The sequence below is a fragment of the Callithrix jacchus genome, chromosome 4, assembly GCF_049354715.1.
Source record: "Callithrix jacchus isolate 240 chromosome 4, calJac240_pri, whole genome shotgun sequence".
In the NCBI taxonomy this organism is placed as follows: Eukaryota; Metazoa; Chordata; class Mammalia; order Primates; family Cebidae; genus Callithrix; species Callithrix jacchus.
Genome location: NC_133505.1, coordinates 18,834,691 through 18,855,513, shown reverse-complemented (window position 1 = coordinate 18,855,513; position 20,823 = coordinate 18,834,691). Strand labels below are relative to the sequence as shown.

General features: G+C 42.3%; 1 protein-coding gene and 1 long non-coding RNA gene across 2 annotated transcripts in view; one reads left to right on the top strand and one right to left on the bottom strand.

Moving 5' to 3' along the window:
- Nucleotides 1–3,773, bottom strand: part of ADTRP (androgen dependent TFPI regulating protein) — a 64,221-nt gene extending 60,448 nt beyond the window's left edge. Inside the window, exon 1 of the mRNA XM_002746225.6 lies at nt 3,433–3,773. Within this exon, the coding sequence (XP_002746271.1) occupies nt 3,433–3,585 (153 nt within the window). The 5' untranslated portion in view covers nt 3,586–3,773. The remainder of the gene's footprint in view (nt 1–3,432) is intronic.
- On the top strand, nt 1,315–16,590 carry LOC108591117 (uncharacterized). The gene is made up of 2 exons (XR_001910907.4): nt 1,315–1,424; nt 16,335–16,590. It is a non-coding gene; the product is annotated as an uncharacterized LOC108591117 (long non-coding RNA).
- Nucleotides 16,591–20,823: the final 4,233 nt, after the last annotated feature.

The window sequence follows — 20,823 nt, the reverse complement described above, 5'->3', positions numbered from 1 at the left end:
TACTAAATCACCCTTCTGCATCACCATCTCTACCCAGAGAAGTCACCTCCCCATCTTCTCTCCCCACCGTCCACCGCCTAACACCATGCTGATGCCTTTCTGAGCGCTTCCCATCTGTCCAATCATTTATTCCTCATGGCGGCCCTATGGTTAAGTACTATTTTTATTTCTATTTGACAAATGTGGAAATGGAAGACACAAAGAATTACCTAGCCCAGGATCTCAGGGCCAGTAAGCAGTGGGACTGAGGTACCATCCCAGAGAGCCAGGCCCAAAGATGGCAATTATAACCATTGTGAGACACTGCCTCTCCCTCCCAGCAGGGAATCAGTGGCCCCTTCTCTGAGGCCAGTTTACTCTCTTATTAGCCAGAGTCTCCTATTTGTACTCTCCTACCTTCATTCTCCTTAGTCAGAAATGATGGGTCACCCTGACCAATTCTCAGTGGTACCTTAGCCACTACCACCAATCCTGGAGTAACTCAGTGCCTCTCCTGTCTGCCTCCCCTTCAAGTCCCCTGGGATAGCTTCAAGGGGAACTGGGGCAATGCTCACAATGCCGACTAGTACCAATGTTGGCTTTGCTCTTACCAAGGGGACACAATTGATACTCAGCCAATTAGAAATTCAAGCTGTTTACAAGGAGGCGTGTAAATTTTCTGGTAAGCAGGATTGGATACTAACTTCCCCAAACTGAGGTAAAACAAATATAAGAATGTGACAGCAAGTTGTGAGACTTTTATGACTTCATAAACACAACCATCAATTAATTAGTCATGAATAAACACTAATCATTAGGAAACACAACCATTAATCAGCCTATGAGATCTCAAGAGCTAGACATTTTCAGGTCCAATTTCACCTTAAGCAACATATTTGAAATTTATCATTAAATTGATCCTCTGAAATACACTGAACCCATCTTTACCAGTTGGGAAGCATTTCATTAAGTTACGCTTTCAAGATGACTCCTAATGGAGCTCAGAAAGAAGAAAATCACCACAGGTAGCCCCTGTCAGGTTATTGATGAAGGCCAGAAGATACCAGAAGTGGTGGACTGCTTGAGGGTGCAGAAAGGCTGAGGTCAAGTCAACATACCCAGTGGCAGCTTTTTGTTATGTGGGTATCCTGTGCCAGCCACTGTGCTGAATTCAAGGTAGAAATATAGACAGTGAGGGTTGGCAAGGACCTAGGAGGAAAAAACTCCTGTTTTGGAGCCAAAGTTTGATTGGAATGTTAAGACTCACGTGGCAGGGAGAGAGGAGGGAGTGAGAAAACAATACTGTACATAAATCAGCAGAGACTGAAAGATACTGGGAAAATCAGAGAAAGGAAAAGGAAATTTGAGCGGCAGTTTATCAGCAAAGATGTGGGGGGAGTATATGTGATTCCCAGTGTTCTATGAAGGAAGCAATGTGGAGAGCGGTAAGTAGGCCTTTCTTTTAAGGAGAGAATATTGGGCAGAGAAGTGACAGCAGGAAGCCCAGGGACCAATACTGGTAAGATGCAGTTGTTTCTGCGGAAGAGGCCAGTCTTCTGGGGAGAGGGAACATGAAAGGCCAGGGGGGCAGGTGAGCTCCTTGACATTGGGTCCATGAGGCAGGAGGTTGCTGGCCACTGTGGTTTCCTGAGCAGCAGACCACACTTTTAGATACAGGTCCTGGTATGAAAAAGCAAACCAAACCCAGTGCTTTGAGAAGATTAATTTGGAATCTGAGTGGCTGGATTGGACCGTGAAAGGACAGTCAAGAGTTCATATGGTCATTCAGGTATGTCTAATAAGATCCTGGAATGGGAGAGATGGTAAGTTGAAGAAGAAGGGATGAAGTTAGTAAAAGGAAAAACTAATGGGATTTGGTAGCTGATCATCCAGGGATGCAAAATTAGGATTAACACTAAGAAATGAGAGGATCACTGACAAGATAAGAGACTTTTCTCACTCTTGGAAAATGAGGGCTCTTGGAAATGTAGGTGAGCTAGAATTTAAAAAAAGTCAGGATCAGTTTTGTGTGTGTGTGTACGAAGAAGTAAGGGAGCTGGTTAATGAGTGTGGTGATAAATCTATTTTTAGCCGTACATAGTGTGAGGCAGGACATTCATACTGGAATTGGATTTGATCAGAAAATCCGTCCTGACTACAGACACACCTCCCTTTTAGTTGACCGTTTTTCATAGAAAGCCAATAGAGACACAAATCTTAGGGGTGTGTGTGTGTGTGTGTGTGTTGCTGTTATTGTTGTGGTTTACTGTGGTACTCTTAGTTCTACAAAAAGCATTCTTTGTTTTGTTTCTGTTTGTTTTTTTTTAAATAAAATTCCATGATTGAAACAAGCAGTGGGGGTCCAAAGTGGCTCCCGCCGGAGGTCATGGCACTCACGAAGGCGAGGTCATCAGTTCAAGGCTAACCTGAGCAACCTCATAAAGCTCAAACTGGCAAAAAAAAAAGAAAAAAAAACAAAGAAAGAAACAAGCAGTCACCTTGACATTTTCAAACATACTAGAGCTGTGTTCAGGGTTCCAGGTCCCTTCAGGCCTCTTTGGTTTAAAATATCTCCACTTTCACCTCCTTAGCATCTCAGAGTGTCACAATTTCTAACCACATACATTAATTATCTGCTTGTCAAATAAGGATTATGATTCTGAAATCGGCTGTTTATGTGGCAACCAAGATTTTAGTCAAAAACCTCAAACATTAATTCACATTCCCAAATGATTCCCCATTCTTAGCTTTTAACTTGAAAAGTTTTTTTTTTAACCTATCCCTCAAATATTTTTTGTAATCCGCTTTCCTCCCATTGATTCACACTTCATCAGAATGCAGTCAGCCGAGTTAGGAAGACAAGAAAGGATGAAGTCATAAGATTGGTTTTTAAATAGTTGAAAAATGTGTATTTGCCATTCAGTTGGGTGATCTGTCCTTTAAAATGGAGACTGAACCTATAAAAAATTGAGGTGGGAGCTGAACATGGCAAAATGTGTTTGCTTTTCTTAGATAAATCTGTTAGTCTGTGTGCGCTGTAAAATGGCATTATTCCTTCATTGGAAATTACACTTCCTACACAACATACGCCACTCTGCCTTCTCACAGACTTCCCCAAGCAAAGTTCAAAATGCCTGCATTTGTAGTTAATCCCACAGTGAAACCATTAGCATGGTCCCCTGTTTGAACTCATCTGAAAAGCGCTCCGAGATTTTTTTTTTTCCGAGAGAGCATTTAGCAGTGAGCCAGCACAGAAGCGTAACTATAGATAATTTCCAAATTGGGTTTATCAGAGCAAATTGTTAAGTAAATGAAAAACTCAAAACTCACAAACGGTGAAGAAGGAAGACAAACGATGACATTGTGTATTTAATAAAATCCAAGGTGATATGTGTAGCAGCACTGATATTCCAGAGAAATGGATAGGTTCCTGGTACGGCCATATGGACTCACCATATTAAGCAGCGTCACGTATTTCCACTTGCCACCATTTGCAAAGATTTTGGATTTCATTTCGTCTGTTTCATCCTGTGCGATATAATAATTGAGGAAAATATACCAACTCAGAACAAGGAAGTGGTATAGACATGTAAAAGTCTTCGTCATGGCTAGTGCTGACCCGGGCACTGTGGCTGTCTTGAGTGGCTTCTGGCGTCCTTCCGTGGGTCACAGCTGAAGTCCTACAGCAGGCTGGAGAGCTGTAAACCACACCCCTCTGGGGCTGAGAGTTCCAATGAAGGCTGAATTTTGCTCTCTTTTAAGCTCCTTTCCTGATAAACTTCGGAGGCAGGATTACTGCTGGGTTTCAGATGACTGCATTTATAGATAATCTGTAGATTTGCATACAATACACCATGTAGAGTTGAGAAAGGCAGGTAGCAATTCAAGAGCTGCACGTGAAGCTGTTTAACTAGGGCACTGGGGCAGGGGCATGGTTAAATGAAATACCAGGAAAATCGAAGGAAATACTGCCATGGCCGTACTCTCTTTTCTTTTCGTTTAGGCATAACAAAGAAGTTGCAACCTTATCTTTTGAGAAAAGGAGGAGCAGGTCGATAAACCAGATTATGGGTGTGTTTAGGGCATCAACAGTACAAAGTCTACAACAACCTTTGATCCTCCAGGGAGCAGCTCCAATGGTTTCTTTTTTGTTTTGCTTTTTTTTTTAAGGTTTTATCTCTACCCTAGAGACAGGGTTTTTCTAAGTTTTATCTCTACCCTAGAGAACCAAAAGTAACCTAGGGCTGTCCCAGACACTCTATTTGCATAGGCATTTCTGTGCCCTAGGAGGGAAGAAGCAGCATAGGAGGAGATCTGTGGCTACGACCCCAACATACCTGACTTTAGACATTGCTGGGAGAGGATAAGGGTCCCTGCTCTGCGATGAATAAGATGAGCCATGGCTGGGCTAGGCAGAGTGCAGGACTGGGCTCTGACTCAGGCCCCACAGAAGGGAACTGAGGAGTAACTGGAAGTGGATGCCTTATGACATTGCCAGCTTGTTTCCCTGGGCAACTGACTCTGAGGGGTGAGCAAATCCCTCTCAGAAAGGCTCCTGACACAGTTATGTAAATCTGTAACTGGTGCTTTTTAGTGACTTAACCATGGCTTAAAAGTACTAGGAGAAAGAACTGTAGGCTGGACAAGGAGGACAAAACAAAAACAAACCCACCTCCTAAGTCAACAGACTCCCAACATCAGGAATGGGAGATGGGAGGAGAGCAAGCCCGAGCTCGCCATGGAGGTCTGCATCGTAACCATGTTTTCATATGTTGGGGCTTTTATAACAACATCTCGTAAACTGGGAAGCTTGGAAACAACAGAAATTTATTTCTCAGTCCTGGAGGCTGGAAGTCCAAGATCAAGGTGCTGACAGAGTGCCTGGTGTTTATGAGGGTCAGTTTCCTGGTTCCTAAATAGTGCCTTCTGGCTGAGTCCTCACGTGGTAGAAGGGGCAGACAAGCTCCCGGGGGCCTCTTTTTAAGGACCTAATTACTTCCCTGAGCTCCCCACTCCTAATACCATCACCCCAGGAGTTAGAATTTCAACACAGGAATTTGCAGGGAACACAGACACGGCAGACCATAGCAAACCATTCCCAAAAGACAGGGGGATCTGGGAAATGGGTACATAAAACTCTGTACAAAACTCCACAGCCTGGGCTAAGTTGCAAATAATAACGGAAGCTAATACTTTTATAGAACTTACTGTTTGCTAAGCATTGTTCCAGTTGCTTTACACATATTTGCTGATTAACAGTCTAAATAACATTATCGAGGTAAGTATTATTATGTATTAAGTACGTTTTCAGATGAGGAAACTGAAGTCTGGTCTGCTGAAAGGATGGCAGAGCTGCCATCTGAACTCAACCAGTGTGATGGTTAACATTGAGTCTCAAAGTACTGTTCCTGGGTGTGTCTATGAGGGTGTTGCCAAAGGAGATTAACATTTGAGTCAGTGGATTGGGAGAAGAAAACTCACCCTCAATCTGGGTTGGCACCTTCTAATCAGCTGCCAGCAGGGATAAGGTAAAGCAGGCAGAGGAATGTGGAAGGACGAGCCTTGCTGAGTCTTCCGGCCTCCATCTTTCTCCTGTGCTCTCGGGATGCTTCCTGCCCTTGAGCATCGGACTCCAAGTTCTTCAGCTTTTGGACTCCTAGACATATACAGTGGTTGGCCAGGGGCTTTCGGGCCTTTGGCCACAAACTGAGGGCTGCACTGTTGGCTTCCCTAATTTTGAGGTTTTGAGGACTGATTCACCGCCGGCTTCCTTGCTCCTCAACTTGCAGGCAGCCTATTGTTGTGATTGTGTGTCAGTTCTCCTTAATAAATTCCCTCTCATAGATACATGCATCCTATTAGTTCTGTCCCTCTAGAGAACCCTAATACAACCAGTGTACCCACCTAGAAAGGAACAATGTTGCTCTTCACACTCTCGGACTCCTGCTTTGATATCTCTCCTCTCCCTACTGAGTCCCTTTTTTTCTTCTCTCCTCCCATCAGAAAATTTTCTCAGAAAGGGATTAGATATGTTTTGAAATGGTGCACATGTGAATGATGATGCTACATCTCCTAGACTGTTTTCACTTTGGACACCGTTGTAGCTTTAGTGGTTATATTCCTTTATACAAAAAATCTCAAGCCTAAGTCTGCAGATGGGTAAGGATAGAGGCAAAGGTGGGAAAGAAGGGGAAGACGAAGACCCGAATCTCTGAAATGTGTGTGTCCAAACCTGGATGCTGGCCTTTCACCACCTACATGATTTTTTCTATGGATCATCCTCAATGCCCACAGATGAGGCCTCTCATAAATATTGATGAAATTACTTAAATTTATTTGTAAGAGTTTTAGTGTTTTACATTAGGATCCAATGAATTGTTAGCATTTTAGTAAATAATATGTAGTATATGTATTTAAGGATTTTATAACATAATAATATTTTAATAAATATTAAATATTTAAATAAATATTAATAGTAATTTAATAAAATGATATTATTTTAACAAATAACATGTATATAAGGATTTAATAATTATGTGTAATAGATGTATATAAGAATTACATTATGAATTAAGGATTATGAAATAGTTTTATTTCTTAATTCAATATCTGCATTTTCTTATAAAACTTTTCACAAAATTGTTGCCAGTAAAAAATCTACATTGCAACCATATTCACATTATAATTTGTGTTCCTGGTCGAATAACCAGATACATTTTCATGAAGCAGCCTGACCACCTGGCCCCCACCATGAGACCAGGCAGAGCTTTGGAGAGCCATGAATGTCACCTCTTAGCTACACGTTACAAACTAATACACACTAATACACAAGCATGCTGTTTGCCTGCCTTTCTCCTCTCTCCAAGTATCTGGAGGCTTCACATCACCTCTAGGGGAAGTAGGAAATAAGTGTTCAAAAACTTTATAAAAATCTAATTTATTTTACGCAGGAAATTTTAAACATTTAACAATTAAGCATATTTCATACTTTGATTTGGATACTACATAGGCCACTTTGTTACTAAGAGTGGCTTTCTTTGAAACTCTGCCCCCTGGGAGTCTGCAACATGATTCTTTAATTTCACAGATACTTATTAAGCAACAGCTATTTGCCAGGCACCTGCTGGGCCCTGGGGATTCCCCGAGGAAGAGAAGAGATGCAATTCCGCCCTCATGGAGGTTACGTTCTAGTAGGAAAAATAGACAATAAGCAACAACAAAAACAGGCGTTAATTTATAATTAAGGCAACTTCTGTAAAGGACAAACACAGCGGACTTATTAGAGGGGATGGCAGTATCAGACCTGGTGTGGGTAGGGCGTCAGGGAAGCTGGCCCTGAGGAAGCCACGTGTGAGCAAGGCTTATCCTCCCAACATGCTCTTACTGTTCTCACTCGGTTTCATGAGCTCTTCTTCAGCCAGCTCCTTCTGTGCCATTCCCCAGAGAGCTAGTCCAGCTCACTGTCCGTCTCCCACCACATACTCACCCTAGTGATTTTATCCATGATCATAATTTCTACCATTACCTTCTAGTTTATGACCACAAATTTTATTTTATTTATTTACTTTTTATTTTTTTTTATTTTTTTTGAGACGGAGTTTCGCTCTTGTTACCCAGGCTGGAGTGCAATGAATGGCGGGATCTCGGCTCACCGCTACCTCCACCTCCTGGGTTCAGGCAATTCTCCTGCCTCAGCCTCCTGAGTAGCTGGGACTACAGGCACGCGCCACCATGCCCAGCTAATTTTTTGGATCTTTAGTAGAGACGGGGTTTCACCATGTTGACCAGGATGGTCTCGATCTCTTGACCTTGTGATCCACCACCTCGGCCTCCCAAAATGCTGGGATTACAGGCATGAGCCACCATGCCCGGCCAACCTGGGCATCTTAAACAGCCCCCTCTTGTCTTCTCTAACCTGCTGTGCATCCCTGAATATTGCATCATGATTAGGAATTAGTCTTTTTATATGTCATTATCTTCTAGAGTTCGTAGATGATGTGTTTGAATTCCTAGAGCTTAGCATAGTGCTGGACACACAGTAAGTACTTAATAAATATCTGCTGAAAAAGAAAACAAATAACTCAACTTTTTAAAAATGGTCAAAAGACCCACATAGACATCAAAAGAAGACATACAAATGGCCAACGCGTACATAAAAAATGTTTGTTCGACATCACTAAACATCAGGGAAATGCAAATTAAAACCACAATGAGATATCGCCTTACACTTGTCAGAATGGCTGTTATCAAAAAAAAAAAGAAAGAAAGAGAGAGAGAGAGAGAGAACAAGTGTTGGCAAAGACGTGGAGAAAAGAAAATTCTGATATATTGATGGTGGGAAATAAATTAGCACAGATATTATGAAAAACGGTATGAAGTTCCTCAGTAAATGAAAAATAGAACTATAATATCATCGAGCAATTCCCCCACTGGGTGTATATCCAAAGGAAAATGAATCAGTATGTCAAAGAGACACCTGCACTCCCACAGCCATTCCAACACGCTTATTTATAATAGCCATGACAGGGACTCACCTTATGTGTTCATTGATGGATGAATAAATGAAGAAATATGGTACAGATACACAGTGGCATAATACTTAGTCTTCAGAGAGAAGGAAATTCTATTTGTGACAACATAGATGAACCTGAAGGGTATTATGTTAAGTGAAATAGGCCAGACACAGAAAGACAAATGCTCCTTGAGCTCACTAACCAGTGCAATCTAAAGAAGCAGAGAGTAGAGTAGAGGTCACCAGGGCCCTGGGGCGGAGGTGGGAGTGGAGGTTGGGAAAAGTTGGTCAGAGGATATAAAATTTCAGTTAGGAAGAATAAGTGTAAGAGATTTATTGTCAACATGGTGACTAAAATTAATAGCAGTGTATTGTATGCTTGAAAATTGCTAACAGAGTAGATTTTAAGTATTCTCCGCCAGGCACGGTAGCTCAACACCTATAATCTTAGCACTTGGAGAGGCCAAGGTGGGCAGATCACTTGAACCAAGGAGTTCGAGACCACCCTGGGCAACATGGCATGACCCAGTCTCTACTAAAAACACAAAAATAAGTTGGGTGTGGTGATGTGCACCTGTAGTCCCAGCTACTTGTGAGGCTGAGGTGGGAGGATTGCTTCAACATGGGAGGTAGAGGTTACAGTGAGCTGACATCACGCCATTGCACTCCAGCCTGGACAATAGAGCCAGACCTTGTCTTAAAAACAAAAAGTATCCTCACTACAAAAAGAGGTTATGTATGTGAGGTAATACATATGTTAATTAGCTTGAGTTAGCCATTCCACAATGCATACAGATTTCAACCTATCATGTTGTACACCACAAATGTATACAATTTTTATTTGGCAGTTTAAAAAATAGGAACAGTTATGAAAATATCTGCTGAATAAATGAATATGTGGAATACCAAGTGTACCAGTCTACTGAGCCTTACCCTAAAGCCGGCTCATTCATTAAAAACCTAGTGTTCAACGTGTTTAGCTGCTGGGTTGTGGGGAAGAGGTGGAATACAGAAATAAGTAAGGCAGCCTGAGCCCTGGAGAGACGCACTGCCAAGTGGCAGAGACAGGTATGTAAACAAAAAATTACAGCCCGATGTGATAAGTACTATAATAGAGGCATGTATGAAGTACTAATGGAGCCTAAATTATCCTGCACATTATTCTGTCATTCTAAATATATGAAAGATTGAGCTAATGATGAATGCATTGAGTAAGTCATGGGGAACTCCAGACACCATGCAGGAGAAGAGAAGGATGAAAGGAGTCCCACAGTAAAGTAGTCATGGCCACTGGCATAAATACCAGTTGTTTCCTGGTAGCGATATGACCCATTTCTTGGCCAGTCACCAAGGGATGAGATACCAAATGCGGGGGGTCAGGGCACAAGGGCTTGAGTCCAAGCCTGTACATGCTTCATGACCTAGAGCTGGTCAGCCATCAGCTTTACTGGGGTGTTAATTTCCTTAGGTATGAAATGGGGTTCAGGGAACCTGCAACAGTGACTATCTCACTTCCCAAAGCTGGACTAAGGGAGCAACTGACCAGGGATGGCCTCTGAAGAGATGCCCCAACCCCACACAGATTCACACCCACCCACACCTATCATGGCTCCAGCTGCAGTGGGAGGGATTGGACGACACTCCTAGGTGATGTCTGCAGATTGAGCAGTGATGACGAGGAAATAGGGACACAAGGCACAGAGTCCTTGAGGTGACGGTGAACAAGTCTGCCTGGGTTTGGTTTCATTTTGACACAAGAGAGGGGTTCTCCAGCTGCTGCTGCTAAACCAACAGCTAACCAGTGTAGCTCTCAAATGTGAAGCTTAAAGACAAGGCAAATTGGCGGGACTTGCACTTGTTCAGCCCACCCTCATAATCAGCACGGTGCCCTTCTGAGATGGCTCATTCCCTTTACAGCAGACCTGTTCTTCCACAGTCCTTACAGAACTGTCTTACCATTGCCCATCCTTGGGCTAATAGTCCCATCATTAAACTCTCAGCTGAGGGGACTGCCTTTTCCTGTTGGAAACCTCACTGATTCAGCCAACCACTGTGAGCTCTTCCAGGGGTGTCTGATACATCTCTGTGCCCTCAGCACTATTCATGGTAGCAGGTAAATTCTAGATGCTAATAGAGATTTGTTGTTTGTATGGGTTAATTCCAGTATTCTTAAAATTTACCAAGGGGGGTCTGATTAAAATTTACCTTGGGTTTCCTGATTATTACAACCCTCATCACCCAGTGCTGTTTGCATTTCCCTATAATTTCTGTTGCCTCTGAACCAATATCACCTTCATAGCCTCACCAGAAAAAAGGTGAGTGGTTCTGGAAATCATTAAATGTGTGTGTGATGCCCAGTTGAAGCCAAGGTGCAAGGGAGACTAGGACCTTCCTTCAGGTGGGCTTTGCATCCCTAGGAGCTCATGCTGTACGTGTAATTGAGAACTGAGCTAGAGTGAAGGGTTTTACCCATTGGTTTAGTTTTATCACATCTGTGACAACTTGTTTTACCCAAAAGCTGCTGTGACTACCTGCTTTCCAAAAATTAAAGCTTTCAGGAAGCGCCCTGTGTGAAGTCTGTTTGATAAGAATATGTGTGAGTTTCTAGCTACCATGCCAATCCAGTACTGAAGGGTACTAGGCCTCCCAAAGTACTGGGATTACAGGCATGAGCCACCGAGCCCGGCAGAGTCACTTTTTTTCAACTTCCTTTAGGTAGATCTGCTTGCAACAAGACCTTTCATCAGAGAATGTCTTTATTTCCTTGTATTCCTGAAGAATAGTTTTATAAGATAGAATTCACTGCTGACACCTCTTCTTGCAGCACTTAAGAAATGTTGTGCCACTTATTGTGGCCTCTGTGGTTTCAGATGAGAAATGTGCTATTACTTGAATTTGTGTTCCCCGTGGTAATGTGTCATGATGCTCTGGCTGCTTTCAAGATTTTATCTTTAGTTTTCAGAAGTTTAACAATGGTGTGTCAAGGCATGGATTTCTACAGGCTTTCCTATTTAAGATTGTTCGACTTCTTAAATCTAGAGGTCTATGTCTTTTACCAAATTTGGAGAGGTTTTAGCTTTCTTTTTTCAAATACCCTTTCAATACCACTATTTTTCTGCTCTCCTTCTGGGACTCCAAGGATATGAATTTTTTATCTTTTGGTTATTGTCCTACAGCTCCTTGAAGATGTGTTCTATTTTTTTCCAGGCTATTTTCTCTTTGCTTTTTGGATTGGGTAAATTCTATTCATCTATTTTGAAGCTCTTTGATTCTATCCTCTGTCATCTCCACTCTATTATTGAGCTCATCCAATGAGTTTTTATTTCTGTTATTATATTTTTCAGTTCCATAATTTCCATTGGTTCTTTTTAAATAGCTTCTATTTCTTTGCTGATATTTTCTAATTTTGTTTCAAGAATTTGTAATTATTCATTAAGGCATTTTTATAACTGCCTTAAAATCTTATCAGATAATTCCAGTATCTGATTCATCTCTGTGACAGTGGTTACCTTGTTTTTATTAAAGTTGTGATTTTCCCAATTCTTGGTATAACTATTACTTTTCAGTTGTATCCAGAATAATTCCATTTAACCAAATGAGTGTGAACAACTCTGCAATGAGTAATCTTCCAGCTTTATTATTTGTTCTGTTTTTAACCTAGACATTTTGCATTTTGACTATTAGGAGACTCTAAGTCTCATTTAAATATTTTATTCACGAGGCCGAGGCGGGTGGATCACGAGGTCAAGAGATCGAGACCATCCTGCTCAACATGGTGAAACCCCGTCTCTACCTTAAATACAAAAAATTAGCTGGGCACGGTGGCGCGTGCCTGTAATCCCAGCTACTCAGGAGGCTGAGGGAGGAGAATTGCCTGAATCTAGGAGGCGGAGGTTGCAGTGAGCCGAGATCGCGCCATTGCACTCCAGCCTGGGTAACAAGAGCGAAACTCCGTCTCAGAAAAAAAAAAAATTTATTTTAGTAGTCAGCCACCCTGCTTAGGTTTGTTACATGGATCCTGGCCTGACTTTTTTGCACTATGATTCTGACGACAATTTAATTTTCTGGGCCATTATAATGCTAGATTGATCTGCTTGGTTTATCTACCATGCGGGCTCCCAGTGTGATAACCAAAAATATCTCTAGACATTACTAAAAGTCTCCTGGGGAAGAAAATCACCTCCAGTTGAGGAGCACTGCTCTCAAAACCAGAAAACTCAGTGTCCTCAGTGTGGGACATGGCATGATCCCATGAGGCAAGGCAGATGGAAACTCTTCCAAAGCGTTACAGAAGCACATTAGGACCTTATCCAGTGTTTATATGAACCAACTCCGTTCCCTGGGAAGAGGAAAAGGCTTTATTTGATTCTTTTTATATCTGCCCACACTTGCACTCACGGGAGATGTCACTAATGGCTTCTATAATAAAGCAGGATTTGATTTCCTGTATAACACCGCTCAAAGATTAATCTAGCCTTTAACAAACAAGTGGTGTTTATTAAGGCATTACAGGGATCAAATTTCAAAGTGAAATCCTTTTAGAATTACACATGGATGTGTACATACTTATATTCTGCTTTAAAACATGCTGTCAAAGATCATTATCAGATACATTCTTTTTTGCTTGTAGTTGATTTTTTTTCAATTTCTACATTGTTGAAATGACATCACACGATCTTTCAAAAGTTTTTGCTTTTCTGCATGGAAACAGGGCAGTGTTTCATAAATTCAAGAAAAAGGTTGGTGTGCTTTAAAAAAATCCCCTTATCTTGGGAAAAAAAAAAAAAAAAAAAAAGCTGCCAGATTGCTCACTGCAGAGTTGCTCACACTCATTTGGTTAACAGGAATTGTAAATGAGTAAACAAGTTAATCATTTACTGCCCTGTGGATAGAAAGCCATACTCAAACTATGAAAATAAAAGGAAACCTCATGGAACACTTGTTTACAGAACGGCTGAAGTTGAAGGTCACACCCATTGGCCTCCTGGCATTTTCTCCTTGCCAAACAAGTCTGCATTATAGCATATTAATAAATCATCTGGGATTGCTTCACACTATCTAGTTGGTTGAGGTGCATAGACCCCAACATTTTTCAACAGTCTCCTCTAGAATGTTCATGGTGTTTTAGGCTACTCAGCATGAGTCCAGTTTGTTTTGTGAGTGCCCAAAATAAATCACACACCAATGTAAAATAAAATTAGCTTCTTGGCCGGGCACAGTGGCTCATGCCTGTAATCCCAGCACTTTGGGAGGCCGAAGCAGGTGGATCACTTGGGGTCAGGAGTTCGAGACCAACCTGGCCAACATGGTGAAACCCTGTATCTACCAAAAATATAAAAAATTAGCCAGGTGCAATGGCATGCACCTGTAATCCCAGCAACTTGGGAGGCTGAGGCAGGACAATCACTTCAACCTGGGAGGCAGAGGTTGTAGTGAGCTGGGATTGTACCACTGCACTCCAGCCTAGATGACAGAGTGAACTCCCTCTCAAAAAAGAAAAATTAGCTTCCCTCTCTTACTTTCAAAGAAAGATTTCTTAGAACGCTGGGCTGCTGAGGATAAGACTGTTTTATAGATATGAGCTCTGGGGACAGACATACAGCTGATTATCGTCTGGTTGGAGCAACTGTCTCCCGACCCTTGACTCCAGTACCTGTTCCCTTGTTATACTCTGGCTTGAACTATGTCAAAATTTCTTTCCACTATGTTTTGCCCTTTCACCTCCTGTGTTTGCCTTCTAAGATTCAGAGGGAGTGATGTCAAAATGATTTGGAAAAGGCCTACCTAGGTTGTAGATGGAATGTAGCCATTTATCTTCAAGGCTGTCCTCAAACCATGAGGCTGCTTTCTCAATGAACTTGCTTGAAGTGCTGGGGTGGTAACTTTTTTTTCCTGTTCTGGAAAGCAATAATGACTGCACTGCATCCAGTAACCTCATTTCAGGGACTCATTGCTTAGCAATACCCTCCCCACCACATCAGTTTTTATGTAGTCCTTGGCCCTAGAATGGAGCAACTGTAACAATCTCTGTTTTCATCCATCCGGCTGTCACTTTCAAAGTGAGCACTAGATCAAGAGCAAAAAGAGGTCACAGGGTCCAGAAGCCACCAGGCTACGTGGCCAAGTAGAAGAGTCTGACCTGCAGCCTGGGCTCTGTTGCTGTTCAAGGGTCTGTTATCTCCCACTAGTGATGCCATCCCTAGGATGCCACGCATGAGAGGAGAGGACGCCTTTGGAAATGTCCGGCAGCTACCAGTTGACTTGAGGGGCTCTCAAATCACTTTCTTTTTCTTTCTTTTTGACAGAGTCTCGCACTGTTGCCCGGGCTGGAGTACAGTGGCGTGATCTCGGCTCACTGCAACCTCTGTCTCCCAGGTTCAAGCGATTCTCCTGTCTCAGCCTCCCAAGTAGCTGGGATTACAGGTGCCCACCACCACACCCAGCTAATTTCTTGTACTTTTAGTAGAGATGGGGTTTCACTATGCTGGCCAGGCTGGTCTGGAACTCCTGACTTCATGATCTGCCCGCCTCAGCCTCCCAACATGCTGGGATTACAGGCGTGAGCCACTGTGCCCAGGCGCTTTTTGTTATTTTCATGAGGCTGCTGGCCTGCAATGAAAGCCTGGCTTCTGAAGAAGTATGAACTCCAGAGTTAATCAAGCCAAAAGATTTTCACGTGGTGGCCAGGAGTGTGAGTCTTAAGTCCTAAGGTACCTACCTCAAATCCTGGCTTTACTACTTCCCACCTGTGTGGCTGTGGGCATGTTTATGAAATTCTGTGTCTCAGTTTCCTCAACTGTGAAATGGGGATGATGATAATAATACCCAATTTATAGCATTGCTGTGTGGATTGGAGGAGACAATGCTTGTGGAGTGCTAAGGACAGAGCCTCTCAGGTCTTCAGTGCTCAGTAAGCATTAGGTTTCAGGATCGAAAACACTTGGAGAACGTCTGTTTTTACAGCCACAACCTGGCCAGAATGCCAACAAGTACCCCATTGCTAGAAAATGTGTTTGCCGGAACAACTCTCGCAGTGTTTCTTCAGCATGGCCGAGGTGCTAAATCTAGCACTAGGCTTTCAATTGCTAGCAGCCGGAATTCTTTCCAGAAAACATTTGGTGGGAACAATTTCCAAACGTATTTCACAGTTGTCTTAAGGCCAACATTAGCTTTTAAACCGAAGAAAAGTCTTCACTCTTGACCTGGGGCTTTCCATTAAGACTGTAACAACTCAGAATTTCCCACTGGTCCCTGCAATTTCTTAGGAATTGAAAAGAGCAACTGCAGTTGACCTAAAGTTGCAAGTTGGTGAATTATCATTACTTCTCTCTTTGAGGCAGGGTGGTGGCAAGAAGAGGAATGTGTGTGTAATAAATAGACATCGGCCAATTTAAAATTATTGTAATATTATTTTCTATATTTTTTAATTAAAAATATACCATCTATGTAAATAAAAATAAGTACTGGCCGGGCGCGGTGGCTCACGCCTGTAATCCCAACACTTTGGGAGGCCAAGGCAGGCAGATCACAAGGTCAAGAGATGGAGGCCATACTGACCAACATGGTGAAACCCTGTCTCTACTAAAAATATAAAAATTAGCTGGGTATGGTGGCGTACACCTGTAATCCCAGCTACTTGAAAGGCTGAGGCAGGAGATTCACTTGAACCCAGGAGGCGGAGGTTGCAGTGAGCCAAGATTGCACCACTGCACTCCAGTCGGGCCACAGAGCAAGACTCCATCTCAAAAAATAAAAAATAAGTACTAACGTTTATTAGGCATGTCAGCGGCTTAAGCACGTGCAGGCACTTTACACACAATCTCTCATTTTTTCTTTCCTACAGCCCTCTAAAGCAACCGTTATTGTGCCATATTACAGTCAAGGAAGCCACATCTGAGGATGTGAATGTTTAAATAATTGGTCCAAGGGCACACAGTGGATGAAGAGCAGAACTGGGAAGTGAGGCCATGGCCGTCTGACTCAAAAATCCATTATCATACGGGGACTCTCCATACTATCTTTGCAACTGTTCCATAAATCTAAAATTATTCCAAAATAAAAAGGTCATTTAAAAAAATAAAATTAATTGCCGAAATGGGCCTACTATGCTATTTCTCTAAATTACTTATAAACGGACTTTGCATTGTTTATATACTACATTTCTGAGAAATCTTGGAAAATAGAAGGCTATACTTTTACCTGACCATCCTTCTAACACCTACATTCCCAAAGTATTGTCTTGTACTCCTTTGTGTAAAGCACTTAGAATAGAGCTTGACACCTGGAAAGCTCCCAATAAATGTTACTTATCATCACCACCACCATCACCATCATTGTCATCATCATCATTGCCATTTTCATAAATCATCATTTCTTACATTAAATCTTATATTTTTAAAATCAGTAAACAATGTTAGAGTCCCCACTAGACTGAATGACTGATGAGTGAGAACTGAAGTAGGTGTTCAATAACATGTTATGAAACAGATAAACCCCCATGCTCACAATTAGATTCTTCAGCACTGTATCTTTAAACACACCAGCAGTTTGTCTCTGTCTCTGTTTCCAGTCTGCCTTTGCCCTGGAGGAGGAGAGATGCCCTCAAACACCTCCCCATGACTCTGACCACTTTGTAGCTCCCATCCAACTTTACAGTCCATTGTTTGGGGTAGGGATGCAATGGACTTAAAAGCTGCTCATTCCAAAGGTGGTTTTCCTTGTGCCTGCGCTCCTTTAGCTCCCACTCAGTTTGACCCAGCTATTCTCTCTGCTGCGCTGCATGTCAAGGAAAAAAAAAAAATCTATAAATGGGAACAAAATTAGTGTGACCCTCATGCCTCATGCCCAATTTAAAAGAGCCAGATTATCTTTTCTTGCTGTCATGTTAAATGTTTCTCATGCCATGTCCGCATTTCCACTAAATGCCAGCAACTGTTTATAAATTCCTGGGCTCTAAGAAGATGAGGACATAGTCCCAGAAGCCTGATGCATCAGGATATGCAAACTCTAAAAAACAAAAGTTTTCACTGCGGCTTTGCTGACCAAGCACACTGTGTGCATTCACTGAGGTGGCAAACATATCACATGAGGTTGCTTACCACTTGACTAGGGCCCTGTTTTAAAGGATGTTCATTCTAGGCGATTACAGGAAATACCCTTCTAGCTCAGCACTATCCAATAGAACTGTCTGCCATAATGGAAATTTCTATCTCTGCGTTGTCCCATGGGTACTCATATACAGTCACAGAGCCTTTGAAATGTGGCTAATGCAACAGAGAAACTAAATTTTAAACTTTATTCTATTTTGAATTTTTGAGACTTAAACAGCCCCGTGAGGCTAGTGGCTACTTCAGCCATCCTGGTTTACCCAGGATGGAGAGGTTCCTTGGAATTCCTTGGAATGTGAGAGTTTTAGTACTAAGACCGGAACTGTTCTGGGCAAACTGAGACATTTGGTCACCCTAAACTGGATCCCTTTTCAAGATACATCTGGTATTTTTAGAAGCATGAAATAGACATGTACCAGCTACAGTGTAGATTCAAAAAGAAATGCAGAGATAGGTAAATAACTGAACTTTCCTTCTCAAGCAAAATACTAACAAATGTTTTCTAAAAATTATTGGATTGGTGAGACCTCAGAGTTGACCCTTACAGGGGAAGTAGTCCATGTAAAACCTCAATAAAAATATGGGCTGGGCCAGGCATAGTGGCTCATGCCTGTAATCCCAGCACTTTGGGAGGCTGAGGTGGGTGGATCACGAGGTCAGGAGATCAAGACCAGCCTGGCCAACATGGTGAAACCCCGTCTACCACAAATACAAAAATTAGCCAGGTATGGTGGATAACACCTGTAATCCCAGTGACTCAGGAGGCTGAGACAGGAGAATCGCTTGAACCCAAGAGGTGAAAGTTGCGGTGAGCTGATATCACACCATTGCACTCCAGCCTGGGCTACAGAGCAAGACTCTGTCTCAATAAATAAAATAATAAAAAATATGAGCCGGGCTCAGGGGCTCACACCTATAATCCCAGCACTTTAGGAGGTTGAGGTGAGCAGATCACTTGAGGCCAGGAGTTCCAGACAAGCCTGGCTGACATAGCAAAATCCCGTCTCTACTAAAAAGAATACAAAAATTTAGCCAGGTGTGTTGGGGGGCACCTGTAATCCTAGCTACTTGGGAGGCTGTGGCAAGACAATTGCTGGAACTCGAGAGGCGGAGGTTGCAGTGAGCCAAGATCATGTCATTGCACTCCAGCCTGGACAACAAGAGCGAAACTCTGTCTCCAATATATATATGTAAAAAAACCCTACATATCAGTGTAGAAAAATAACCCTACTTTGCTGGGTTTAGCGTTCATGCACTTGAGAACAACATTATTTCCATTTACTCAGAAAATCCTTCTGTGGAGGTTTAAGCAGGTGAATGTCACAGGCATGTTCTGCTGTGTTGGAGTTTATCCTGTGTGTGTGTGTATGTATTTTTAGTTAATACAAGTCATGTGCTCTATTCCTTATGTGATTTATAAAGTTACACAAAATATACAGAGGAGTAAACTTGTCTGAAAATGTTTGACAAAGGAAGTTAACCTAAATGTAATAGCGTCCTCTAAGTGTACGTGAAAGTGCGCATTCTATAATGAACTGGATTCATTCTCCAATAATTCATTCTATAATAAACTTGTCCTCACACTACAGGCAGAACCTACCAGTATCTGACTTGACTGCGTTTTGAATCCCACTGGCAAAGGAAAGGTGATAGGTGACCGCTGAAAAATCAGAACTGCCTGGAATTCCTGATCACAGCTAAAGGTGTGGTTAAGAACTACTAGAAGTTTCTTACTGGATATAATTCTGCAGGTAAAATCTTCTCTGCCTCACAGCTCATCTACCTGCCAACCAGAGAGGCCCAAATTCACCACCAAAGATGGATTCCTTCAGACTAAGCCTCATCTTCTATTAAAACATTCCTTCAGACTGAGCCTCATCTTCTAAGATTGGTCATATGTGACCATGTATTAGCACCATATTGAAATAAATTTTTTTATCTTTCAAATTGGCAAGGTCCTGAATACTTTTCACTATGCATCCTTACCAGTAAAACATTTTGAGCTATGTCCCCAGTATATGGATATTCATTGGCAATGACTGTCCACCTACACATTAATAAGGCATATTCATTTGAAGAGGAATCCCACCGTTACTTTTTATTCTGCTTCATTTTACATGAAGTTCCTTTGACATACATAAGTCAGCACCCACATGAAAGTATATATGTGTCCATACTGCTGGTGACCCAGACCACAATTGCTCTACAAGTAATGATGGCTTGGATGTCTTTGGGTCACTGAGGAGAGTTAGAAACCGTTCCAATGTCAGCAGTCTAGCATTTGTTACTTAGATTTTTCTCTCTCCTATTCTGTTGCTTCCCATTTAATCACTTTTTGTTTCTGTCACTAGGCCAGGAGGATGGTGGTAGAGATCCCAGCCAAGGGTGTGGCTAAGAACCACAGAAGTTTCTTAGTTCTTACCACCTCCCACTCTGTCTATAGCCCAGTTGCTGAGATAAATATGAGCCTGAAGTTAAGGCCTTGGGTCCAGTTCCTTTACAAACCAATTTATTTGCAATGTTCTGTAAGTGGGTATCAAACATTATTGTGCAGAAGAATTACTTGGGGATCTTGTTAAAAAAAAAAAAAAAAAAAAAAACAGGATTCCTAGCCAGGTGTGGTGGCTCACACCTGTAATCCCAGCACTTTGGAGGCCGAGGCAAGAGGATTGCTTGAGGCCAGGAGTTCAAGATCAGCCTGAGCAATACAGTGAGATCACATATTTGCAAAAAAAAATTTTGAATTTTTAAAATTAGCCGAGCATGGTGGTGCACACCTATAGTCCCAGCTACTCAGGAGGCTGAGGTGAGAAGATTGCTTGTGCCCAGGAACTTGAAGCTGCAGTAAGCTATGATCACACCACTGCACTCCAGCCTAGGTGACAGAGCAAGACTCTGTCTCAACAATAACAGCAACAGAAAAACACAAAACAAGATTTCTGATCCATCCCCAAGAGATTCTGCTTTAGTCGTTCTGAGGAAAGGACAGTAATCGCTATTTGTAGTAAGACCCTCCCAGCGCCACCCCCACAGGCAGTCCAGGGTCAGGCTGTGCTTACACCCCCAGAAACATTGGAGGGGTGATGGGTAGCCACCAAGGCAACCTTGGCATTGGGTGAAATAGTCCAGAATTTTTTTTTTTTTTTTTTTTTTGAGACAGAGTTTCGCTCTTGTTACCCAGGCTGGAGTGCAATGGCGTGATCTCGGCTCACTGCAACCTCCGCC